Raw genomic sequence first — 27,914 nt, forward strand, 5'->3', positions numbered from 1 at the left:
AATTGGTGTTACCTTCCTCAACCAAATCTAAAATCAATATAGTTGTAAATAATATATTGGTCATTATCCTGAATATTTTACTTTTGATACAGAGCCATCTGCTACCTCCTTACATGCATAATTTCTTCAAAGTTACAATCAGTCCTCATATATATGACCATCACAGCGTCCCTGTGGCCATGTGATCAAAATTCAGGCACTTGGCAAATAGCATATATTTATGACTGTGTCAGTGACCCATGATCATGTGATCACCACTTCTCACAAAGTCAATGAGGGAAATCAAATTTGCTTAATCTCTGTGTGATTCATTTAATGACCAAAAAGAGTCATAAAATTGGGCAGCATCCAGTTAACAATGACACCACTTAGTTTCCAGTCCCAATTATGGTTGAAAGTCGAGACTTCCTGTAATACTGCTTTCTTTTACCTGGAACTTCTGTGAACATCAACTGGGAACATAGCTAAGTAAAAAGCATAGCATGGTAGAGAATTGCATAGTTAAACTTTGAGGTTATACGAGTCTGGCTTTAAAATGTGAAAAAAATAGATATTTAGAAGATATGTGACATTTTGTTGACTTTCTTTGAGTTAATAGTCCTTCAGCTGCAATTCTGAGCTAAATGGCAAAAAGAAAGTTGAATTCTCTTTCCCCAAATTACAGAATATATGTTGCATTGCATTTTTGCAGTAGCTCCAAAAAAGAAGTTTTCTGCTCATTATTTCTCTACTCCAAATTCAATTCTTTGTTTTCTTAATGGTTTACCTATAATATCTTTATCCTATCCATCAAGGAAAAATATCTCAAAGTGATTTTCAAAAAAAGAAAACAATTTCCTTATCATATGAATTAAGATTATAGGTTTACCTGTGATGTTTTTTGTTTGTTTGTTTCCAAGAAGGTTTTGAGCCAGTGGTATAATTTTTAATCTTCTCAAATTTAACAAAACCAGGATACATTTGAATAAGTGTGCTGAATCAGGAACAAAATGTTTATGTTTGCAATAAGAACAAAAATATTAATGTTTGGGTAACAGCTTTGTTCTTCCTCTTAGAATAGAATATTGTCATTGTGTATTTCACAATGAAATTAATCCATTATTGAAGTTTTTGTGACTGAAATGTGATGGCTTCACTTTCCCTTTTTATATCTATATTTTAGGGATCGTGTTGTAGCTGTGTTTGTCCAAGGTCCTGCCTGGCAATTCAAGGGCTGGCCATGGTTACTACCTGATGGGTCACCTGTTGATATTTTTGCAAAAAGTAAGGTTTTTACTTTGATGTAATTATATGCAGTGTATTCATTCATAAATTACCTTGATTTTATTATGTCTTGATGTTAAAGTTTGGTGGTTCTGTCAAAGCTGCTGGGGTCTCATTAAATATTCAGTTAGTTAGCAAACCCAGCTTGCAGTCCAGCTTCTATTAATTTATTTATTGTGTTTATATTGTACCTTTCTTCTGTGAGTGCAAGGAAATGTACATAATGCTCCTTCAAAACCACAACAACAACACTGTGAGGTAAATTGGGCTCAGAGAGACTAACTGGCCCAGAGCCATCTGGGAAGCTTCTATAGCTGACCTTGAATTTTAACCTAGCTATTGAATGCAATAGAATTGTTAGTCACACCAGTCAGGTTGAGAACTGAGAAGTCAAGCTAAGAACTGAAAAAAGAACTAAGATGTACTGTAAATAACTTCTGTGGGGTTTTCCCACTACTTACCACATACAGCAAGTAATAATCTTTAGAAAACGGGAACATAGAGAAGGTTGAAATGATAATAATGTAAATATTATCTCCAAACCAGTTCTTAGGTTTGCTGCTAGGAATATGTAGCTTTTGACCTTCAAAAATGAAACCAAATGTTAGCAAAGGTAAACGGCTTCTTTCTAATATGAAGACTAACAGGGTTTTAAAGCATGTTTACCTATATCAAATTACAAAACTTATTCTAGACTGAAAAAATAAGAAAAGAAGAAGAAGAGGAAGTCATTGAAAAAAGCAATCCCCTGAAAGATGAACCAAAGCAGTGGAGAGCTAAAACAAACTTGCTTTATTGCAGTGGTTCTCAACCTTTCTAATGCCGCGACCCCATAATACAGTTCCCCATGTTGTGATGACCCCCAACCACTTATACATCACCGGGTGCCAGGGGCATGGCCAAAGAAAAGGGGAAAAAAATGGCGGACAGCCTTGTTTGGTGATCCCCGTGAAATGGTCGTTCGACCCCAAATGGGGTCCCGACCCACAGGTTGAGAACCACTGCTTTATTGGAATACCCTAGAAGAGACCAACAGAAGACTCCCAACAGTAGATTGCAAAAGAATTATACAGTAGATAGAAAAGATGCATGAGCAGTCATGAAGAACCCCAACACTACACCAGTGATAAGATAATCATCAAATCTAACCTTGAGGCTAATGCTTCAGGTTTTCTGTCAATGCTCATCTACATTTTTTAACCCAACATTTGACATTTTTATTAATTATAATAAATAGACCTACCTTGTAGTAAGTCTCTGCCTTGTTACCTGCCTTCTGCTTTATTCCTCAGAGTTATTTTAAACTAAATTACAGTATCAAAGGGCATCCTGAATACCAACAACTTTCTTAGTTCTATACAATTTTCTACTCACCCCAGGAAACATGATTTATACATAAACATTAAATTCTCAGCTGTGAAAATCTACTTTTAAAGACTTTTCGCAAGGATTACAATGGGGATGCAAGAAGTCTAAATGTGTTGTATGATTAGATTAGATTTGATTAGATTTCATCCGCAGTATCTCACATCAGCATTTATACTAACCAAAATCCTATCCTAGGCCAGAGGTCTGCAGCTTTTGATCTTTAATTCCTCTATTTGTGGATTGTGCACTGTGTGCTCCTATAAAAATAATTTATTTTATCCCATTAGTTCACAGATGTTTGTGAGGAAGTTAACATTTGGAATCGAAACTTTTATATTTTGACATTTTAACCAACATAAATGTTTTATTTGAATGCCATTTAAAGGTCTAGTTGCAATCATATGTTAATGCAAGCCTACTGAACTTGAAGATCACTTTTTGTGGACAGATTCTTATTCACAAAATTTTCCCTACTGAGAACATCTGCTTGATATTCATAGATTTATTTGTTAAATGCATACATTCTTCATTTAGATGAAGGTAATATCTTCAAGTATAGTTAATATACTTCCTTTTTAAAGGAAAATTGTTGTCTAGAATATGAGACCTTTTTTAAAAAAAATGCTAAGGATGTTGCTAATACATAAAAGTTGGTATACTTAATTTATAAAGTTTTGAATGAAAGAAAATCCACTTTTCTTATACCTGCTACCAGTTGTTATGTTCCCAGGTATTACATATGTATGTATTTATATGTTTACAGTATATACTGTATAATCAAATATTTTGCCATGATGATTTGAATATCCAGTTCACAGGTAATATACTATAGTGCAGGGGTTCTCAACCTTGGCAACTTTAAGACTTGTGGACTTTAACTCCCAGAATTCCTCAGCCAGCTTTGCTGGCTGAGGAATTCTAGGAGTTGAAGTCCACAAGTCTTAAAGTTGCCAAGGTTGAGAACCCCTGCTATAGTGAGTCTTGCAATTTAACACATTTTCCCATGTGGATAGGATCCATCTCAGAAATGTGGATTGGAACCAGTGTTTGGATATCCATTGTGGGAGCTCTCTAAGCACAATTCTACTCAGAACACTTCCATTACTGGAAGGATATTTGGCTATTTCTTCCCCCTCCTTTGGCTTATAACCATAGTATTCCAATATTATTCATATATTTCTTGTATGATGTTGGCATTTTCTGTACCAGCATTTCTCCTTCATTGGTTATATGAGAATGTGAAAAATAGCCATGTAAATTATGAGTCTATATACTGTTGATGCATATTAGTGTTAGTTTTTGTTTTGTTTTTTAATTTCTTAAATTTATATCCTGCCAGATGCTCAAGGCTGCATTCATAGCATGTGTCCCCACATTTTCATCAAAGCAATCCTATGAAGCAAGTTGGGCTGAGAGAAAATAACTAGCTCAAAGTCAATTAGTAAATTTGCATAGCTGAAGGTGGATTGAGCCTTGCTCCTCCTGCTCTTAGTTGGACAGCTTAACTACCAAGGGAAACATAGGAATTGATCATGTAATAGATAATTAATGATGTAGAAATGACATGATACTTTTTGGGATGATTTTCTATAGGATTTAATATTTAATAATATTGATTTAATAAATATTTTGATTTGTAACATAAATCTAAAAAATATAGAGGAAGAATCATGTTTGGAAGGAGCAGAGGCACACAACTTTTGAATATGTTTGATTCATCAGTTAATAAAACTGTTCAGAATTTGATTGATTAAAATGTTGTCCCCAGGTGGGCAAAAGGGTGTTATGTAACTTCTACTTCAGGTAAGAATCTCAACTTGCTGTAACAAATGCCATGATAAAAGGCAGCCCAAAAAAACAAAGGAATACTGCTTTATGAAAAGATGAAATAAAAATAAGCCATAACGAATAATCTTGCAAAAAGCAAACAGAGAATTCTCAAAATCCAAATGTAGGAATTGGAGCTGGACTACTTCACAGAGAGTTGAAATCCCTGGAGGGGCCTTTTGTTTTATTTTTAATCTGTTACAGACAAATTTTATCTTATTAGAAATTAATGGCTTAACCAGTAAGCTTAAGGTATGTTTCAATTTGAACCTAGATATCTCCAGTCTTGTTCCTCTGTTGCATCCATTACATCATGTTGGCTTTTGGAACAATATATGGAGCTACAGAAAGATTCATAGTGTGTCAGGAGTTCATTTGTATGAAAAGCTAGTTCTCTGTGGGCTGTAATGAACTAGCTAGATTCAAGTGAAATGGAAGTGGAGGATATTTTTACCTTCACAGACTTTGAGATAGCCAGAAATTTCCTTGTTACATAAATGGAACTTCTATTCAAATGTGATTGCAGTCTCAAGTGATGTAACTTAGACAATATCCTTTCCCCTAAGTTATATTTTCTCTGTCATAATTCTTCAAAGTGTATTTGGATTTGGGAAATTATCGGTTCATTTTTCTGTCTTCTCTCTCATTTTATATAGTTAAAGCCTTTCATCTTAAGTATGATGAGGTTCGTCTAGATCCAAATGTCCAGAAATGGGATGTAACAGTTTTAGAACTCAGTTATCATAAACGGCACTTGGACAGACCAGTGTTCCTGCGTTTCTGGGAAACATTGGACAGGTAAATATCCATTTGGAAAGGAAAGATAACAACTGTATTGTTATCTAAAGGTTAAAAATCACTATACAGATTTTTCATTTTATAAGAAAAATCTTTATAAACTGTATACAAGAGCTGTGTTTTATTGCAACCCAGATTCATAATGGAGTCAGGTGACTTTATACATCTTATAAATAAAAATGACACATTGGATTTTGGAATCCTATATAAATTTAAATTATATAAATTATAATATATTTTATATATTAACCTTCCAGAATCATTTTGCAGAGTAAGATGGATGACTTATAAATGTAATAAAGAAATTTAAATATTTTTAATATTTTGTAACTTCTAATACTCCACTTTAAAATTTATTATATTATTTTCTCCCTGAGTCTATGTTTTTATGTTAATTGCAACATCTATTATGAATTAATTCACTATATGTGTATACATTTAATAAATAAAGTAGTATAGCATAAGGACTGCTCTAGAATGCTGCATGCTTTATCAGGTTACTTTCGCATGCATTATATTGAGTTTCTGTTTTAAAAAATAATGGATCTGAAAAAACGGTCTCCTCTACATCATATACCAGATCCCAAATATACCTGTATACAAAAATCTGTTAATTTTCCCCCTTAATAAACCAAATTTCCTGATAAAAATAAATATACTCTTAGTAGTAGTGTACATTATCTAAGTTTCACTAGTTTTGGAAAACATAATACTAGCTCCCCATCCTTTTCCAAAAGTAATTTTAATCCAGCCTATCTGTATCTCTTCTTTAATGAATTTGTTTAGCCATTAAGATTGATCTCAGAAAGGTGATTGTAAGTTGAATTTTCTATTCTAGAATATTGTTTTTGGATGTCCCTTCCTAAAGAGCCATGTGCAATTTCATTTAAGTAACAAATTGAAACATTGTTTTTGTGCTAGGTAATTTGTAGTTGATCTCTAGTTTATCAACAACTTTGAGATTTTTGGTTGAAGAACTGTACAGATATTATTAAATAAATAGATGTGTTAAACGTCTATTAAAATTCATCTTATCTGTCCTCTTTATCAATGTTTTCAGACTGCCAGTAAAAATAATAGAAGTTATGAAGTTAAATAGAAATTAATAATAAATTTGTTGGGAAACAAAAGTCTTCTATTTTAGAAAGTTCAACAAAACATTTCTAAACAATATGCTAAGAAGCAAGTAGAATGACTGATATATTTTTTCTGTTCAGTTGTGTCTGATTCTCAGAGACTTGGGTAAATCCTTGCCATTTTCTTGGCAAGGTTTTTCAGAAGCGGTTTGCCTGTTCTCTTAGGGCTGAAAGAAAGTGACTGGTACTAGGGCACTAGTCACCCAATTGGGTCTGTGCCTAAGAAGGGACTAAAATTTACACTCTTTTGGCTTCTAGCCTAATGCCTTAATTACTATACCAATCTGGTTTTCAGAACGGATGATACCTAAATGTAATTATAATTCTTCTTTCCTCACACAAATAAGTATGCTTTCTTGATTTTATCATTTTAATTGAATTGTTGTGTTTTGAATTGTATATATCATTTTTATCTTTTGAGAATTTGTGCCTCAATTTACAAATTTATGTAGATACCAGCTCTGATAATATGGGTTTTCTCTCCTTCATGTTGCAGGTATATGGTCAAGCATAAATCCCACCTGAGATTCTGAATTCTTGACTGCCATTTCATTTTGAAAACTATTGTGATCCAGAAAGGAAAAAATTCCCTGTCAGCATTTGTGAAGAACATTATTACAGATAAAGAAGAAGTCATAATTCAACCTTTTATAAGATGTTGTTGGATCACCACGTTACAATGAAAGGCCAACATTTCTTCTCTATAACAAGCAAAGGACTTTGCTTACAACTATTTTTTAATAACATAAGCCTTTTAGCCTGCAATTCAAATTGTATATTTTGATAGCAGCCATTTCTTTCTCATTTTGTTAAATTAGCAAACTTTTTACAATTACTTTTTTGTTCAATAGAATATAGGTTGATTTTCATGGAAGGTTATAAACTTATGTGTGTATGTATATATAGAAATAGAGATGGATGTTCTAAACTACTTCGCTTCTAAGCATAGTTCTTTGGTTCTTTGATTTATTGTTTCATTCATGAAAGACATTTTGTTTTGATTGGTATTATCTTCTAGTCTAAAGAACTCTAGGAACTGAGCTAAGTGAAGATTGCTTTAGCTTAATCAGATTGTCAACCTGTATATGTATTGTATATTCTTTCTGTCTTTGAAAAAAGGGAGAAAAAGAAAACTTTTTTTCTTATGATGATAATTTACCAAAACTGTAAAAAGAGTCATTATGAATACATTTGAAGTGCAGCATTTTCCATGCAAATATTTCTTTTAAAATTGTGTCTTCTTATGACCCCCATATTGAAGTATATATGAAATGTTGTATACAAAAATATATTATATTTGAGTCAACTGGGATGTTTAAAAATCAGAATTGGCAAAATCTATTCTTCTAATCCCAGAGGTTAAATGTAATTTTTACCATTGGCATTACTACATTATTTTAACTACAGTATATGAGAACCAGATTTGGCACATTTTACTGTACACCCAATCATTATCAACACGTTTTTCCAGACTTAGCACTGGTATAAAAAGGAGATGCAGCGGGAACTTTTCTTCTCAGTTTGTAAATCTGATTATAAGGCAAGATCCTGCTCAATGTAATATCTCAATTGCTGGGAAAATGTAGATTCTCACCAGTTACAGTAATGACTGCTCAGCATTTCCATTAAAAAAATCAGTAACCAAAGAACATGTTTTACTTGATCAAGAAAGGAGCACAAGAGAGCAAGGAAATGTTATTTCTGTGTGTTTGTATTTTATAATATAGTTGCTGAATGCTGCATACCAGTGCACAGGCAGAATTAACCTAATTGTTTACTTTTGGGGGGATGAAATAATTTGGGGTTGGGGCGGTTGAATCCAGAACCATGTTTTTATGCTGAGCATCTGACTAAAGTAAAATATTCTATATATTCTTTTTTTAGTTTTGCTTAGATCATTCTCTAAATGGTTTATCATGTAACATTTCCTGTTGGAATGTGAACTTTTTAAATTTCCTCCTAATGATTTTTAGGATACTTTGAATTCTTTTCATATTTATTTCTGGTACACTGAGACTGTGATTTCAATTTTATTGTAGTTACGGCAAGAATAAAAATTTTCAGCTTTTCAGGAAGATTTTTCTGTTATGAAAATCCACAGTAATAGTATTTTTGAAAGAAAATCACCAGTTGGGTGGACTAAAACAGGAATGCAACATGTCTTCAAAATAAAAAGGGCTTCAGAAATCAAATTTAATATTGAATCTTCCAGCACTTTCATTTAGCACTATGAACAACTAAAATTGCTCTTGCCTTTAAATGTTGCAGTACAATAAAAGCAGTTGTTTGTACATGGTAAATTTTATACAAATGTGGAAAAAACTATAATGTGATGGTTTTAACATTTTATAGAGCTGTTATTTGAAAAACTGTCACTCCTGTGGATAGAAATTCAAAAGACCATAGTTTAAAGATGTTATTTTTCAGAGTGCTGTTGGAGCTTATCATGTGAAGAAGTAGGCTACTTCATTGGAAAGGCAGATCCATCTAAGAATCACTTCTATCTCTGTAACTTACGATCAGAATGAATAGGGTAAGCTGTACACACACGAGTCATTTAATCTCATCGTTTTTGAGAAAGAAGTGATAGCCGTAACTCGTAAGACTGTTCAAAACTATCCAAGTGCAAAGCCCTGTAATAAGCACATAGGAATCAGTATTAGAAGATGAGATGATAGCATAGTTCAATTAATTATTGTACTTAAAGAGAGCCATTATAATTCAAGCTTGGTCTGACTCTGAAAACTAGAAACCTTTATACTGTATGAATTTCTTAGAGACATCTGGCTGCCCCTGGTCAAAAACTGAGGTCAATTTACTGACCTCAGAAGGATGGAATGCTGAGTCAGCCTTGAGCCGGTCAGGATCAAACTCCTGACTGCATTCTAACCACTACAACACCACAGCAAATGCATCTATAATAATATTTCAACAGGTACATATATGAAAGCTGCTTCTAAGATGAGAAGGTATTAAAAGAGGGCTAAGGGACTGAAGTAGCTCCATTCTTAGGCCACACTAAAGCAAGTTTAAAATGCATTATTTTGATCATAAGAAAGACAAAAATTTATTTAAATTTTGCAATTATCAAAAAGTAAACTTGATGAATTGAAGAAGAGATGTGCAAAATGTTCTATGTACACATGAATGTTTTTCGATGGAGGTGGCCATCTTGGAACACAATTTCCATTGATCTGAGGCAATAACACACTTGGCCCATATTCCATAAGCTGATAGTATACAAGAGCAATCAATTATCAGCTATCTTCTAGATGGGTTTGACTGCCATTCTCATCATTTGCACTTAAAAACATATATAGGAGTTCAGGTTGGGGAATTCATTTTATCTATTCATTATTAAATTTATATGCTACCCTTCTCACTATCCAAAATGACTTTGGGCAGCTTACAATACAATAAAGATACAAAGATAAACCCATTGGAAACATTAAAATTAACAGGAATTAAATAGAACTAAGAAGCAAGTGCACAAGTGGTACAGAGGTGGGATCTTTTCTCTTACTCTGCCAATCACCTCCAGTGTGAAGCGCCTCCATCAGGGCCCCAGACCCTTAGTATTTCCATAGAACAGTTTCTTTTCATTTTGTGCAATGCACAGGAATTCCCAGTCAGGAAAAGCAATAATCATGGATGCTTTTCTGATGCTGGTTCAAAAGGCAAAAAATATGAAAGGACAAATTGTGGTTGTGTACACAAAATCCACACTGAAGCCTTTTCTTCATATGAACCCATAAAGATCCCATTCATCCCCTCCAATTTAAAAATATTCCAAATTATAATATGACTATCAATGGCATAAAGATCCCATCCAACAAAGCCTATTTTTATTTAAAATCTCAGCTTACAGATTGATAATACAACTATCCGTAGTTGAGATCAGGCAAATTTTCTTTCCAATCTTAATTCCATGTTTAATATTGCACTAGAATTTTACACATCTGATTTTGTTACACTTATTATAAGTGGTAGGATTTAACTGATTCTCACGAAGATCTCTGTATGGTTCAACATTCTGTAAAAATTAAACAAGGTGGGGAAAACACAAAAACATTTCTGGAATTCTTTTTTTAACTCCTGCCCAGCAATGACCGTAGGAAGCATCTTTTTTCCTGTTTAATAAGTTGGTGTTTGTTTCTGCTTTCCCCTTGTGATCATCTGATATATTGGTGTGTTTATGAGCACTCGGAAGCATAAGGCAAGCTGAAATTCCCCACTGGGAATCAGATGACCAGAATTTGGAGAAGTGGGTAAGCTTAGACTGAAACTGTCAGCAATTTTCCAAGTCTCGGCCTGTGTTTTGTTCCATAGTCCCAAGTTTCATTTTTTAAAAAAAAAAAAAAAAAATGGGTTTTGTTTTGCTAACTTCTCCCATCATACCAGTTTTGTTTCCATTCTATTCTGCTTTTTGGAAAGTTATCTAGCTGATTGACAGTTAGAAAACAATTTTCTCTACAAAATTTATTTCCAATATTCCACTAGAGTGAAAGAAAAAAAAGGGGGGGGGCTCCATGGTGTGCTATGGAATTCAGCTTTGCAGATATTTCAGCGATTACCTGAAAGACCTCATTTTATATAGCAATATAAATGAATAATTTCTCTACAAAAATACATAAATTTAGATCAGTTTAGTAGAACACCTAGGTCACATTAAATTTGCATCAGCAAGATCAGGCAAGGTCAGTGGTGGCTTCCACTACCTAGAAGGAAGGGAGGAAGGAAAGACCATCACCAAAAGAGTATGTAACAAAATGTGCACCCAACCCATTTCTGCACACTCTAGAATTTTGGTAATAATAATCTGGTCAGATGGTAGATTCTCATTTTTCCAAAATTGGGCAAATACTATACTTGCAGCAGTTAAAACATGCAATATCAAATAGTCATTTTCTTTACCATAATTAGGTCTTAATACTCCTAACAAAAACAATTCTGGTTTAAATTCTATTTGTAGTTTCATCATCTTTTCCAACCATCTATGAATCTTAGACCAATATTTCTTAGCAATAGGGCATGTCCACCAGGCCTGGTAATAAGTGCCTGGCTGTTTTTTTTTTTACATTTCCAGCAAGTATCCGAAACATTTTAAAACATTTTTGCTAAGTGAACTGGTGTCATATGCCATCTATAGAACATCTTATATAAATTTTCTTTATATGCTACCGCTTTTGTAAGCTTAATGTTTTTATCCCAAAGTTTTTGCCAGTCTTCCAAATCTATAGAATATCCAAAATTCTTTGCCCATACTATCATTGTTTCTTTCACTTGTTCTTCTTTCATCTTCCAGTTTAGAAGAAATTTATAGAGTTTTCTAATCAAATTCTCATGTGCAGAAATGGATAGACTAACATTAGAAATGAAAGAAAAAGATGATTCAATTTATTTTAGAACTTGGGAAAAATTGTTATCAATAGTTAGAGACACATTAGAACTTGAAGGATTTAATATTTTAGAATAGATGACTAATTTTTAATCGAGTTCTAACTAACATTTTGATGATACGATTACTTTTCCTGATTTTCTGATTTTTATTTGTTACTTTTGATTGTTAGGATTTATTTTTTTATTTTATTTTATTTCTTTTTTGTGTGTGATTTTATTAGTGTTTACTTAATAGATTAACATATTTGTTTACTAATTATTTATAATATGTTGCAGTTTAAGCTTTCTTAAAAATGGTTGAATTTATTTATTTATTTTATGAGACTTATATACTGCTTTAAGTGCAAGCACTCTCTAAGCGGTGTACACCAGTAAGCAATGTATATATATATATATTACATTGCCCCCAACAATCTGGGTCCTCATTTTACCTACCTCGGAAGGATGGAAGGCTGAGTCAACCTTGAGCCGGTGAGATTTGAACCGCTGACCTGCTGAACACAGTCAGCTAAAGTGGCCTGTAGTACTGCACTCTAACTGCTGCGCCACCTCAGCTCTTGTTGCTTGTTTGTTGAAATATGTGATTGTACCTATCCTTATTTTACCCTAATCCCCTTTTTCCTTCCCCTCCCCCTTTCCTTTTTACCCTTCCCTTTACCATACCTGTATTTTTCCTATTTTTTTCCTTACCTATATAAATTTAATAAAATTTTGTTTAAAAAAAAATGTGCACCCAACCCAATGCTGCACAAAAATGCAAGTGTGCATCTTGAGATTATGTAAAATGGTAAAATGTAGCATATTGGGATTCTGTAAGAACCTAAAGACCTGGCTCTGCCGATTGTCTTGGGGACCAGAGGGAGGAATTCCATTCTGGATCTGGCTGCTAGATTGATGGTAGACTCGATCTCACCCATCCACCCATCCATCCATCTTTTTGCTTATCATATTGATGTATTATTCTCATTCTATTCTTTTGTGTATTATTTTTTGTTTATACTCTTCATTTTTCTTCATTTTTTTAATTATAGTAAGCTGCCTAGGGTAACCCCAGGGTGAGATAGGTGGCAAATACATTTCACAAATAACAAATAGCCATAGCAATTGGGACTGCTGGAATTGTCATCATTAGGCGATGAGATCACATTGACATGCTTTGTGACATCATTGCTTAGTGACCGCAATCCCGATCCCAAATTACCATTGTAACTCAAGGATTCCCTGTATATGAGTCAAGTGATAGTTCTTTGCACAGTTTGGGAAGATTTCTGTAACGTATCTTAAGCTCTAGTTGAGCTTCTGTTGAAAGACCTGAAGGACCAGATTAGAAATCGATCATCATGGAGATACTAATATATGTGGTCATGAAGGTGATACATGATGACATGTAATCAGTTGACCTATAAAACATTCAAGCACTCTAGTCCCCAAACAGCATTTATCTCCATTTGTAAAGAAATCTTTGAGTCTAGGTACCTGTTTTTATTTTGATTTTTTTTATATTCTTGTAGGGATGTGTGTGTGTGTGTTGAAATTGCTACAAATCCATAAGGAATTAAGAGTTATAAATGTGGGATCAAGAATGATGTCATTGTTAATTCATGCAAATAGCAATTTTGTCTTTGATATTTGTTTTCAGTTCAATCAATGCATGAAACACATGGATTGTTCTTTGTGGCAATGGAAAACCAAATTTTACGGTATAGCTTCTCAAGCTCCTGCCCAGTGAAATATGCCTCCACTCGCTAACTCTCTCTTTCTACACAAAACAGGCTGGCTAAAATAAATGGCTTAGATGCTGATTTTAAAATTTAATGTTGTGGGGCTGTGCTCATTTTAATTCAGAAGCTATAACTAATGCCATGCACTGTATTAAGGCAATGTGTTCATGAAAAATTAAATACCCCCACTTGGAGGAATTGTGGGCCTAGCAGGTTAAAGTTCACCTAGCATGCTGGTGGCAATTGTCAATGGTGCTGTATACCATGTAAATCAGATTTGGTAGATGTCAAATTCTGGCTATTCAAATACCCTTATAATGAACACTGCAGATTTCGTTAAAAATTGCAGTCATCAGTGGTGGGTTAGATTTTTTTTCCCCGTCCTGTGGCTATTTGCTACAAAAGACAATGTTACTCCTAAAGTAGCAAGAAACGGAAACAAAAGTGAACTTTCTGGACATATTTTGTAATGTTGGTTTTTCTCCTTTAACAATTTGTAAAAAAATAGAATGTATATACAGGGATCAATCAATATGGGTAAAAAGCAACTGTTTGCCAAGCAATGGTTCCATGATACAGTAGTTTAGATTCATCAAAATAATGATTATAAATTAGATCAAATAATATTTTAATCCATAAATGGAAGAAAAATTAATCACATTCCAAAGACAATATGTGATTGCAAGACTTCATTTTTATTGCTGTTTTTCTATCAGCTAAAAGCCTTGACTGGCTATTCCAATAACCATAACTATTCCAATATGTGCAAAAAAGAGAACTCTTTCCTTTTGTTAAAGTTAAGATATTCAATATATATACATTTTGCCTTTCATTCTGAAGCTTAAAACGGCATCTGCACAATTTCTAGAGTGGCTGCTGTGAAGCCACTGACAGTTGTATTAAAGCAATGCATTAAATTAAATGATATAATAAAAGTAGTATATAAAATGAAAGCTCAAAAAAGTCAATCAAAAGCAGAGGGTTTTTTTTTTAAAAAAAAAATGGAAACATAAGGTGCACAATGCAGCTCTTATACTGTAGTTGCTTGTATTTTAGACTATCAGACATCGCAATGCAGTGCCAGAAAAATCATTGCTCTGTTTATTTTCAATAACTTGCATTTCGGTTAGTCCTCATTTCTTCCATTTATTTTTAGTGCAACTTGATATAAAATAACATCAGCTGGATGCTGTATGCGTATTAAAAATATAAATCACATCATAGTTTACTGCTATTTTGAAGATATATGTTAGTTTCTTTTAATAAGTTAAGAAGATGAACCTCTTCTAACCTCTGCCATTGAAATCAATGGGGCTTAAATGAGCTTAATATGACCAAGATTGTAGCTGTCAAAATGGCTGAGCACTCAAGGACCTGCATACATTTACTCTGCTAGAATGTTAATATCTTGAGACTGACTAAGATTGAAACCCTGAAGTCTCCTTTAAAATTTGCAGTAACTCAAAGACATCAAGAAGCTGAGATGGAGTAGCCGAAAAGAAATAAGAGCATGATGTGAAAAACATAAAGTTGTTTGAGAATCATCAAAGAAGCCAAGAATGGTTGTAGTAGCTTGAGGTAATTGTGGTTTCCTATAACTTGTTTGGGGATTTAAACTTTATGGACAGGTAGTCCTCTACTTAGGACCACAATTGGTACTGGAATCTCAATCCTTGAACAAAGTGGTCATTAAGTGAGAGGCCCACTTAACTGCTTTGCTCAACGAACAAAAGCTGGGCACTCCTAGCTGTGATCATTAAATCATTAACTGATCCCAGGTCATAAAGCAGACAAAAGAACTACCTGTTGAGAGAATATCAGCTCCTGGCAGCCTTTTTTCTCTCAAATGTTGCTACAGTCCACCAATGATTTCCTCCATGCACAGAGGGGAAATCTTTTTGAAATATGATTGTGGAGTGCTTGGCAGCCAATTGTAAATGCAAGCCTGTTGTCAAGGTCCCAAAATGCAGCCATGTGACTGTGGAGGCACAGCACATTTTCCAATGGCTGGAAGTACTTTATGCGCCATAAAGCAGACTTTTCAAGGCGATCATAACTTTAAATGATCATTAAAGGACTAGTCATAAGTTGAGGACTATCTGTATTATCATTATCTCACAAGAGGCTATTTTCAGTCTTTGAGTTCCCTGATGTTTTTTTTTTTCCTTATGTAAAGATAAAGCAATTGCTTTTTTATCAATTCTAGCATTGCTAAATCCTTTCCCACAGCTATATATTTCTAGATGCAGTTTTTATAATGAATAAAATAAGTGTTGACCTACAACAAAACTTTATAGGATGTTATGTGCATGCCAAGTACAGACATATCATGTTAGACAATTGGATAATTAATAGTTTAGAATGGAACCTAGAAGTAGATATTTACAAAATTTTGAGTTGCAAACTTTCACCCATACAAACAAACCTCTCTACAACTTCAACTTAAAAGTTCCTAGATGTTGGGAAAAGATGTGAAAGGGTTAGTTTTTCCCAACCTCCACTCACATCCTACTTGCAGAACTATATCCACATGGAGGGAAGTAAGTAGTGGGGTAACCCAAGGTTCTGTTTCAGGCCCAGTATTTTTCAATATCTTCAAAAACAATCTAGATAAGGGAATTGAAGGGGAACTCATCAAATTTGCAGACAACACTAAGCTGATAGGAATAGCCAACACCTCAGAAGACAAGCTCAAGATCCAAAAAGATCTTCACAGACTTGAACTTTGGGACCTACCTAATGAAATAAAATTCAACATAGATAAAAGTAAGGTTTTACACTTAAGCAAGAAAAAACAACTGTATAGGTAGTATAGACTAGATGAAACTTGGCTTAATGTTAATAACTGTGAGAGGGATCTTGAAGTCCCAATGGACAATCATTTAAATATGAGCCAAAAGTGTGCAGTAGCAGCCAAAAAAGCTAATGCAATCCTAGAGGGATAGAATCAAGATCACATAAAGTTCTAGTACTGCTTTACAAAGCCTAAATAAAACCACACTTGGAATACTGCATCCAGTTCTGGTCACAACAATATAAAAAGATTTGGGTTTGCCTTCCTGAGATATCTCACTGTAAGGACCAAGTTAATTTGTGGTGTACAACAAAAGGAAATTCCTAAAGTTTCTACACCATTTGATGGCTTGCATAGAACTATACACTCCAATACTTGAGAGAAACTTGCATCCAATTTTGGTCACCATGATATACAGTAAAAAGGATGTTGAGACTCTGGAAAGAGTGCAGAGAAGAGATACAAAAATGATTAGGGGACTGGAGGCTAAAACATACAGTATGAGAATGAATACAGGAATTGAGTTTGTTTAGCCCAGGGGTAGGCAACCTTGGCTCTTTTATGACTCGTGGACTCAGGAATTCTGGGAGTTGAAGTCCACTAGTCATAAAAGAGCAAAGATTGCCTACCCCTGGTCTAGTCTAATGAAACGAAAGACTAAGGATGACATGATAGCACTGTTCCAATATTTGAAGGGCTCCTACAAAGACAAGGGGATCAAACTATTTTCTAAAGCACCAAAAGGCAAAGCAAGAAACAATGGATGGAACTAACCAAGGAAAGAAGCGACTTAGAACTAAGGAGAAATTTCCTAACAGTGAGAGGAATCAACCAATAGAATAGCTTGCCTTCAGAAGTTGTGTATTCTCCATCACTGGAGGCTTTCAAAAAGAGACTGAACAATCATTTGTCTGAAATAGTATAGGGCTGTGGTGGCAAATCTATGGCACGCAGAGCCCTCTCTGTGGGCATGTGCGCCATCTCCCCAGTCCTAGGTCTTCAGCTGGGTTTTATAAATCCTTTTTGCTTTAGGCCTCCACCGCCATGTGCAAAAAAAAAAAGTTCAATCAATCAATCAATTTCAACTTCTCACAGGAAAAAAAAAGATCTCACAAAGTTGGAATTGATTGATTGAACTTTTTAGTCCCATCCACCCAGTCTGCCATTACCACCACAGCCACGCCTACCCAATGGGCCACACCCACCCAATTGGCCACACTCACCCAATTGGCCACACTTACTCAATGAGCCACACCCACCCGGCACCCAATGTTACATAAGTGGGTTTTGGGTTGCAGTTTGGGCACTCAGTCTCTAAAAAGTTTGCCATCAATGGTATAGGGTCTCCTGCTCAAGCAGGGGTTTGGACTAGAAGACTTCCGAGGTTCCTCCCAACTCTATTATTTTATTATTTTATCTTCTATTTAAAGTAAGATCTGTACTATGCATGTTTTTTATTATTGTTGTTGGTCTTATGACGAAAGCTTATAAACAGCATCTTAGAACCTAACCTGTTCTTAAGGAGAGCACTCTCTGTATATGTAACATGACCAGATTTCTTTTGATGAATTAACAGACTTATTGTTGTCTTAATGTGAAAGAACTGGAGACTGTAAATGATGACCAGAATAACAACATCCACCCCAATGGCACAAATGTTCAGTCTACTCACAATTCCCTTGTTGGTGGGGAGGAGGAAGGGGAAAGAGGGGAGTAACAAATGCTGATTTTGAAATTCTGAGATAGTGCTTGCTTCTGCTAGAATGCATTTAGATTGTGGATGGTGAAGCACAATTTTATGGGGAAAGTCTATTTGCCCAGATTTTGTGTACATCTGACACTCAATTGATGAAGAGAAAAACAGTGGGTTTTTTTGTTATTTGCTTTCCTAGCAGAAATCCCACACCACCACCAATGATGGGACCTTAAAAAGTCCGCTTGAAACTTGAGGAATCTAAAACATTCTTTGATGTGAATTGGAGAGAAGCTGCTTTTCTAAGTCTGTCAATGATATTCCTGGCAGAAACAAAGCATGTAAACCCACAAAATATTGGTTACAACTGATAAGAAAAATAACTATTTTAATTGTCTGTTTAAAAAGTGACTTGCCTATTTAGTTGCTGTGTCTGAATTATCCACATACTGAGCTCTTCCCAAGCACCTGTGATAAGCAGATGTTGTTGTTTGATGGTGTTAAAGGCATTGTCGCAAGATGTAAACTGTTCCGAGTAAAACTGTCTTTTGCAATTGACTGATGGTGATTTTCTCAATGTTGATGGTGTTCAAGTGGTGCTCCAGATGTTTTGGGATTGCACCCAAGGCACCTATTACTATTGGTATTACCTTTGCTTTCTTTTGCCACAGTCACTCTATTTGCAGGTCTTTGCATTTTATTATTTTCACCAGTTCTTTTTCTTCTACTTTGCTGTCTCTAGGGGCTGCAGTGTTCACTATAAAGACTTTATCTTTCTTATCAAGAATTGTTAAGTCTGGGGCGTTCTGTGGCAGGTGCTTCTCTATTTGCATTATTTATTTTATTAATTATTATTATTTAAAATAGTACTTATTACATTTGTATTAAATGTTTAGGGGTCGATGAACAATCTGAAACTTCAGGAAAAGGGCGATGAACTGAAGAGTTAGGGAACTCCTGGTGTAGAGGACCTTGATAGAGAGATACAAGCTTTATTGCCAAAGCAATGAGGAATAAAACATTTATTATGGTAATGGGCCAACATCTGTTAAATCTAAAACATTCAGAGAACTTTCAGAAGCAGCTCAGACAGAACCATCCTGATTCAACAAACTCTGAGGAAAAGAAGGAATACCACAGTCAGAATGGCAAGATTCTGCTACAGTAGCCAATCTCAATCAAAAAAGTTTTAGCTATGCTGTGCAGCTGGTCTGGTTTACCTGGTGGGGTTGGCACATTGTGGTTCAGGGAGGATAAAAAGTCATTTCTGATATTTAATAGATCTGTCAATCCTGTTTCTGCATTCTTAGATTTAAAAGGTCTTTGGCAGAAACAATCTCTGAAAAATTAGAACCCCAGAGCCTGGCTCAGTCAAAATTCATAGTTATGGGAAGCTTCAACCCATGCTCCATTAGCAAAAGATTGTTCCATTTAATTGCACAGGCAATACCTGTGCAAAAAAGCATGAGAGAGAGAGAGAGAGAGAGAGAGAGAGAGAGAGAGAGAGAGAGAGAGAGAGAGAGAGAGAGAGAGAGAGAGGTTTATTCTATTGGGTTGGTACAGAATTCAATGTGGTGTGAACTAAGTAATGGGATTAATTCCCTAACCGTTTAGTAATTCAGAAACCTAGAAATGGAGTTATTTCTATAATTAAGTATATGTGAATACAACCAATGAAGTAGGATAGGCATGCATATCACACGCACACGCACACACACACACACACATACAGACACAACTTTCAGGGAAGGTGCTGGTTTTCTTTTGGGCGGGTTGATGGGGAAAAGAATTCATTCTTGCTCAGTATCAAAGTTTATTTAAATATTTTGATATTTAGGTTTATTCAGCTGTCTTGTTAAGCACTGAAATCACACAGTGTTCAGTATTTAAGCTTATCCCTGCAATAGGGTGTTGTTTTATTTAATGGCATAATTTTAATTACAAGCAAACTAAAGTTTGTCAGGATCTAGCAGTCACATTTATTAGCTCACGATCTCTTACTAATTGTCGTTTAGCAAAACCATACAGATCTGGTACAAAAACTATATCAAAAAGATAGTTTTAAAGTAGTATCCTCACCCCCACTACAGGGTCAGCTAATTTTTTTTTTTTTTTTTGTAATTTTAAATGCAAGAGTTGTCCCATGAAATAGCATTTTCAAGGGGAAAGTAAATTAATGCTGTGCTTTTAGAGACTGCTCATCGTAATTGCTTTTCTTGTGCAATAGTGGAAGTCATAAAATCTTTAATTGATATTGCTGTATTATTTGGAATGTCAGCCTCTTTCTAGTCATTGCCTTCTGCTAAGCTAGGTATTTCTGTTAATTCTTCAACTGAGCCAATTAATGCAAGTGTTAGCAGTGCATCTGGTGATAATCCTATTTGTGTTGGGTAAATATTCACTCCTCTTATATTTTCCCTAGGAATTGAAGTATACATGGTAGTATATTGGATTTGAAGAAGACAGGCTATTGTGCAATTCATCTGTGACATGGAAATGGCTCTACAGTCCCAATCAGGAAGCCCAAACTCTAGCACAATGGTGGCATTTGAAGTCCACTGTTGTAATAACTATGGTTTTTATTATGTGATGCCACTTGTGGTTCTCTAACAGTTTTTGTCACAGTCTGTCTTCACAGCTGGTAGATATTTCCTAGCCCTAGGCTCACTTCAGCAGCCACAGCTTCTACTTCCCTTGGATGGAAGTCACAGTGGCATAAGTTTTTTTTTCACTACATCTTTCTAGCATTCTTGCGGTCTCTTCCCAGACTACAGTAAACAAAAGATTAACTGGCAAGAAATATGGTGATCATCTATTTTATGATGTGACTTGCCTATATCATCTGGGCTCTGGTAATCAAGGACACAATGCTGGTAGACTCTGTGCAATCCAAAACTTACAGATTAGATACACAGTCTTGCCAATGAAGACCAAGAATGAAGCAGAGAATTTCCAGTTATTTGAGGTACTTTTGGTACTGAGTTCAGGACCCACATCCATATAGGAAAGAAGGGATAACCACCATTCTATAGACTTTCAGCTTTGTGGCAATACAAATGTATGCAGCAATGTAGTATGCGGCTACCTGGCTGATCTTGCTGATCCTGAAGTCAATTGTCAGTGGGCTTTGTCCAAAGGCCCATCACTTGAGATGATGCTTCCCAAGCATCTCTAACATTTGTTAGTTAAGTGTATCAACTGTGATTTTTGGTTCTGCAGGCTTGGCATTCTGAGTGGTATATAATTCCTATCTAAACTAAACATCAATATAAAAACAATATTGGGGGGGAAGGGAACAATTGTACAAAACAAAGTAAAAACAAAACAACCCTTCCCCAGGGAGTATCACAATCAATGGACCAAAATTTAAAGCACTATATATCTATCAGATCCTGCTGGACTGGAACAACATATCAGTCACATATCAGTAAAAAAAAAATGAATGCAACTTTCCAAAGATCTTAATGTGACTTATGATTAACAGTCTTAAGTATCCTTTGGACAGAAAGATGGATAAAAGTTGAATGAATGAATGAATGAATGAATGAATGAATTAGTGATATATTCTTTAAGTTATGTGTTTTGTGGGGAGGGAAAGAGCTTTGAATATCCATAGTTCCACTCAGAATTAAAATTCAGGGATGCACACTACTTCCAGGCATTTCTTCATTTTCACAAATAGCTCTTGGCTTTTAATAGCAAAAGAAACTCTGAGGATAACTTGTTATTTGGGAGGAAATCAGGAATAAAGCTAATTTCAGGGATTCAGTATGGTTGACTGACTGAGTAAAAAGATTTAATTAAGGGGTTACAGAGAAATATGGTTTGCTGGTTTGTTGAGATGTTTAATTGTCTATTTATATATAAGGTGCCTGAATCATAAAGACTTTTGGTGGCTTACAATTAAAAGTGGAGGGGGCAAGAAGAGACAAAAATAAATAATGAATGACCCTAAAACCAATATATAACCAAAACACCCATCTGATAGGAACTCAGTTTTCACTCTACTAAAGAACTTGAGAGAAGAACCATGTGTAATATCTTTTTTATTTTATTTGTAAGTGGGCTAACCTACACAGGGTAAGTACAAAGGTAATCAAGAAACTGAGTACTTGTCAGGTTAGAGAAGATAGAAAGGAACATCTATCACTTTGCATTCTGATAAATTGTTAATTTTTGATTTGTGATACCTCTACTGTAACCCTTTTGTAAATATGGAAGACACATGTGCATACACACGCACACACACACACACACACACACACCACTATGACAGCTCTTTTCTTTAAGCATTAAAAATGTATTGGAAGGTATCCAATTTGGGAACATGTTGTGAAATTATGAATATAATACAAATAAGCTTCCAGTAAGGTTAGAATAGGGTGAGGCTTCAATCACAAAAAGCTCTTTAAAATGTTTTATTCTCATGAGAAATATATCTGAATCCCATTTAACAAGCTGCCTAACTCATAAGTCTAAAGAAATATATTGTGTTCACAGCTAGGGCAGGTTAAAGGGTTTAGCCCATCTTATAGTACAAATACAGATGAGGAGCCTTTGGGTTCAAAACAGACACTGGTTGCTGGAAATAATGAAGATTAAAAATACATTTAACAATAATAAAATTAATGGCATGGTCAAGATTGGTAGTGGATATGATTAGAGAAAGGTGAAGAAAGGCGAAGAATAAAGGATAGAGTTGTGTTATCAGATACTCTCATGAGTTTTTGATGTTCAGTGGTTATCTTTTCTAACTGAAGATTCCTCAGATTAGATTGTTTGGTTCCTGCTGGGATCTCTTGGGATCAGATTGCTAAGTGCCAAATTTTTTTAGGATTCAACTGAATCTAATATGGATAATTACAACCATTGAGCTGAATGGTGTGCATGGGAGAATAGATTAAAAAAACCTAGGGTGGTACATGGTACTTGGGGCAAAATGTATTCTGGCATAAATGGTGAAGATGATATTTTGCTCATTTATGGAACTAAACAGGCATTAGACTTTTTCTCTATCTTCCAAGCTATCATCAAGATCACCTCAAATTTAATGTAGGAGGGATTCTTTGAAGAATGCCAAGTATGTGCTTAAACCATGTTTGGCAAATCAGGCAATTTCATGTTACATCAAGTGGTAGTCCAACTATGTTCTAGCATCCTCAGATAAGCATTAATTTAGATATAAACTTAAGCATTAAAGCACAATTCATTTGTTCCTTACCTCCTTTTACTTGACTGAAATCCAGAGAAGACTTTGGGCATTAAACCCATGTATTCATCTCTTTTGAAAATAAATGCTTATTTTGGTTTCTAACAGGGATCCAAAGCTGCTTTGCCAAGCTGATTCTTATATGCCATAAATTAGAAAAATACAAAATATACATGAGCCAAACTTGATTACAAATAAACTCCTTACAGAGAATGTTTTAAAAAAACTAAGCCTGGTTAATGTTCCATCTAATCTGGATTTCATCAAACCATTCTCTCAGGTGATATGAACTGGCTACACATACAAAAATAAGACCAGTTCTCCACAGAGGTCAAGTGTAGTAACAATACAAGGAAGATTGCAAGACATTTGACCAATAGGTTAATGGTGTGTTGTTGAATAATCCCAACAAACTTTATCTGAGGTAAGTCCTGTAAGTCAGGAAGTCATGAGGGGAAAACACAAAAGGAAATCAGCAGTAAAATATAATAAAAAGGCATCCTCATTTCCATCCTGAAATTAAAATAGCAGTTTCTTAGCAACTATAGTATGGAAATATTGTCCTGTGCAATTTACTGCCTTCCAACTGGAAAAGTTCAAGTATGTAACTACATGTTCCCTGTCCTAAATAGACTCTGGCAACAGTTTCTGTAATTTTCTTGTCATCACATCTGTTGCCAGGTGATGAAAATATGTTTTCAGTTGGGATTAGATGAGAACAATCCTTTCTATATTTTATACTCACACAATTTTCTGAGTCTGAATAAACTGTTACTTCCAAAGATTTTCAAATGTTATGTTACTGTGATTGCTCCAAGGAAGGAAGGAAGGAAGGAAGGAAGGAAGGAAGGAAGGAAGGAAGGAAGGAAGGAAGGAAGGAAGGAAGGAAGGAAGGAAGGAAGGAGTTACAGACGAGCAACTGCCTACATGGATAGTTTATAGATGAGTGTGTTATATGATTATAGAAAATTGGATTGAGTAAACTATTGTTAAATTAACTATATGTCAGGATTAGAATTGTTCATAACTCAGTTTTGCCTTGCACTTTCAATTTTAGAAGGCCTACAGACTAGCACATTTCTTAAATGAAAACTGAGAAGCTAGACCCTATTTAAAATATACACTTCCAGGGTACCAAAAGGAGGATGGTTCAAAAAAGTAAAGATGGAATCCATGTGAATTGCACATGGAACATCTGTAAAATAAGAGACAGGGCTGTGATTTTGTTTTTATTTCCTCTGGATGCCAAGCTCCTCTTTGCAGTGTCCACACAGCCAGCATGACTTTATGTGAAATCAATGTGTGAGGTCAGAAGATGAAACACTGGTTTAAAATGTGGTAGTAGAGTTAAGGAATAATCTGGGATCAATGTGTAAGTATGTGCATTTATGTTTTTCAACTGAGTTTTTGGGGGAGACAGCCTAATAATATGCACTCTGCCATAGAGAGGAATACTATTGGCAGGGAGGATTCACTTTATAGTTAATTATGGAAACCAAGGGAGTATTATATCAGGCTGGTTGATGTAATTTACTGTTAATAAATAGGAAGCCAGAGATGACTGGTGGATAATGGATGTATGAGATTAATTTCACTCATGCTGAGGTGGCTGTATACCTTTGGGACTTAATTCTCCAAATGGTTTCCTTACTGACAGCACACATATGATATAATAGCAACTCAGGTGTTTTTTTTTCTCCCATTGCCCTCACCATAATGCAATTAGCATTGTGTAAGAGCAAGCTTGCAAACAATCCCTGCTGTATATTCCCTGTGGCATGGTGAGGGGTCTAAATGTCTTTGCTGAGACTCAGGTATTTGAGTACACATGCCAGAGAGTTTGAAATCTGGACCTTCATATCTTTAAAACATGCATTTGTGAAGTTGATGAGACTTTAACAATCATTTTAGTAAAGCTGTAGTTAGTAGCTTTGGATAGGAATGAAACTTAAAATTCAAAAGATCTGAACTGGGGTAGTTTTTACATCTTCATGAATCCCGATCACAGATGGTGGGATCATTAAATGTCAGTACTAACCCCTCTGACTCCAGAATCTGGCATTTATTTATCTGGCTGGCTGGCTGGCTGAGCTTTCAATCCTGTACACACTTTGCTGGCAATTATCCCTGTGGAAATCAAGATACAGATATATATTTTTAAAAAAACAATAAAAGAAATGAGTAAAATGTTATTTAATGAAAAAGCTGGCCATAAATGCTTCAGCAATTTTCAAAGGTAGGATTCTCCTTCAACTATAACAATAGCACTGCAAGTGAACAAGGCTACTGAAAGGACTTTATTTTTGATAGCATCCTTTGAGATTTAATTAACATCGGGAACTAAGGAGGTAGACAGCTCCTAGAGAGATAGTTGCATAATGAAAGACGGACATTAACACATGTTCTTTGGCCATTTTGTAATTCAATTACAAGATAGTTAATAATACCCATGAGAATTTCTCTGAAGCTCTTTTCCCCCTTGAAAAAAAAATCTATAGCAAATTGTCTTGTGGAAAACTGGGTGAGAACCATTAGCAAAAAACAAAAAATGCAAAAATTATCTGTCTGGCACTATTTAATGCTTCCACAGCTATAAGATGCTGGTTATTAACCACACACTCGTTCTCTAATAAATAATAGGAATCAAATTCCCTAGTGGAGAAAAATAGCCCAATGAAGACCCAAAATGTTTTTTAACCATGGAATAAATCTTGAGATCATTTAGTTTTAATGAACAGAAAGACAGTAAATATGAAAGACAGAAAAAGAAGGGTATGCTGGAGAAAGGCAAATTTCAAGAGGAGTATATCCAGTGGTGGGATTCAAATATGTGAACAAGCGGTTCTCTGTGTGGATGCCACTTCTGGAAGTCCATTCTGGTCCCGGGCAACAAAAATTTAGCTACTGGTTCTGCTGAAGTGGTGCGAACCGGCTGAATCCCACCACTGAGTATATCACATTACTGCTGGGGTAGGTTGACTATCAGATACTTTTGTGATTTTTATTATATTTTTGTGCAAACAGAAACAAGAAAAGGGGGGAAAAATAAAAGGAGACAATGAAGGAAAAGAAAACACAAATCATAGAATCATAGGACTGGAAGGGACCTTAGAGATCTTCTAGTTCAACCTCCTGCCCAAGGCAGGAGTCTTTATACTATTCCGGACAAATGATTGTTTAATCTTTTCTTGAAAATCAGGTAATGGAGCACCTGTAACTCTGGGAGGCAAGCCATTCCATTGATTAATCTTTCTCACTGGCAGAAAATTCCTTCTTATTTCCAGGTTGGATCTCCCTCTGATGAGTTTCCACCCATTGCTTCTTGTCCTGCCATCAGGTGCTATGAATCAACCCCTTCTTCCCTGCGACAGCCCTTCAAATATTGGAAAATGGTTAACATGTCTCCCCTACACCTTCTCTTTATTGGCTAAACATATCTAGTTCCCTTAACCATTCATCATACAATTTAGCCTCTGGACCCCTTATCATCATTGATGTTCTTCTCTGCGTTCTTTCTAGGGGCTCAGCATCTTTTTTGTATCATGGCAACCAGAACTGGACACAGTATTCCAAATGTGGCCTCACTATTTCAGTATAGAGCAATACTATCACTTCCCATGATCTTGATGCCATTCCTCTGTGACTTTTTTGGTAGCTGCAGCACACTGCTGATTTATACTTAAGCAGTGGACCACCAGAACATCTAGATCACTCTCACAGGCACTACTGTTGACCAGGTACTGCCTATCCTGTACCTGTGTATTTGGTTTTTCCTGCCTAAGCAAAGGATCAATCAATCAATCAATTTATTATTACAGCCAAAGGCAAACACATAAATTAAGCATTCAAATAAAACAAAACTAAACAGAACCAACACAAGAAGACATAGCAATAGATTACAATTTTTACAGACAGTATAACAAAACCTAGCTACCTTCAGAAAAACTGAGTCATACTGACCTGACAATAAAAATACATTGAGTATAGTCTAATGCTGGATAAAAACATGTAATAAAACTAATTATAAAAGATTATTAAAAAGATCTAAAATGTTTATTTATGTTTCTGGAGAATCCCCAATACTGCTGCGCAGAATCTAGCCACCTGCACTGTGATCACTGGCTGCTCGTCCTTAAGCAGCCATTGGAGATAAATACTTTCCAAACGACCAGGATACTTAACAGTTATGGGAAGGATATGGTTTTCCGAATAGCTCTATAGAAGAAACATCGAAGGAGTATGTGTCCAATGGTCCTCACCTCTCCTGAGCCACAGGAGCAGAGTCTTTCAGCCAATAGTGTCTTTTTATACTTGCCGTATAGGACGGCCAATGGAAATGCACGGCACCATGCAAGCGAGAATGCTTTCTGGTGGTTTACTGACTCCAACTGACTAAAATACCTGGCAGGTGTAACCATATATCTAATAGAGTCTGGAGCCAGAAACAGTTTGCCTCTCGATGTCCTCTACCCTTTGACGCAAGGTTTGTTTTGCTTGGTCATAGTCCAGTTTAAGAATTGAGACTGACAAGAAGCCTAGTTTGGCAAGGTTGGACTCAACTGCCTTGATCCATGAAGAGGAGAATTTATCTTGAAGAATTAATGGAGCAAGGCCTTGTGGAAAGCAATTAAGCCTTAGCTAGATATTTAAGGATGCTATAAAGATTCTTGCTTCAACTTTTATCAATCCTATCTCCAGGCGCAGA

The 27,914-nt window shown here is 35.3% G+C and overlaps 1 protein-coding gene across 2 annotated transcripts in view; it reads left to right on the top strand.

Annotated features, from left to right (window-relative positions):
- Positions 1 to 8,467, top strand: part of CDC73 (cell division cycle 73) — a 108,063-nt gene extending 99,596 nt beyond the window's left edge. For both annotated transcript variants that reach the window (XM_039362322.1, XM_039362323.1), the window contains 3 exons: positions 1,163 to 1,263; positions 5,115 to 5,256; positions 6,889 to 8,467. In XM_039362322.1, coding sequence (XP_039218256.1) covers positions 1,163 to 1,263; positions 5,115 to 5,256; positions 6,889 to 6,925 — 280 coding nt within the window. In that variant the 3' untranslated portion in view covers positions 6,926 to 8,467. The remainder of the gene's footprint in view (positions 1 to 1,162; positions 1,264 to 5,114; positions 5,257 to 6,888) is intronic.
- Positions 8,468 to 27,914: the final 19,447 nt, after the last annotated feature.

Source organism: Crotalus tigris, unplaced genomic scaffold (genome assembly GCF_016545835.1).
Source record: "Crotalus tigris isolate CLP2741 ecotype Arizona unplaced genomic scaffold, ASM1654583v1 scf7180000019423.1032690, whole genome shotgun sequence".
NCBI lineage: Eukaryota > Metazoa > Chordata > Lepidosauria > Squamata > Viperidae > Crotalus > Crotalus tigris.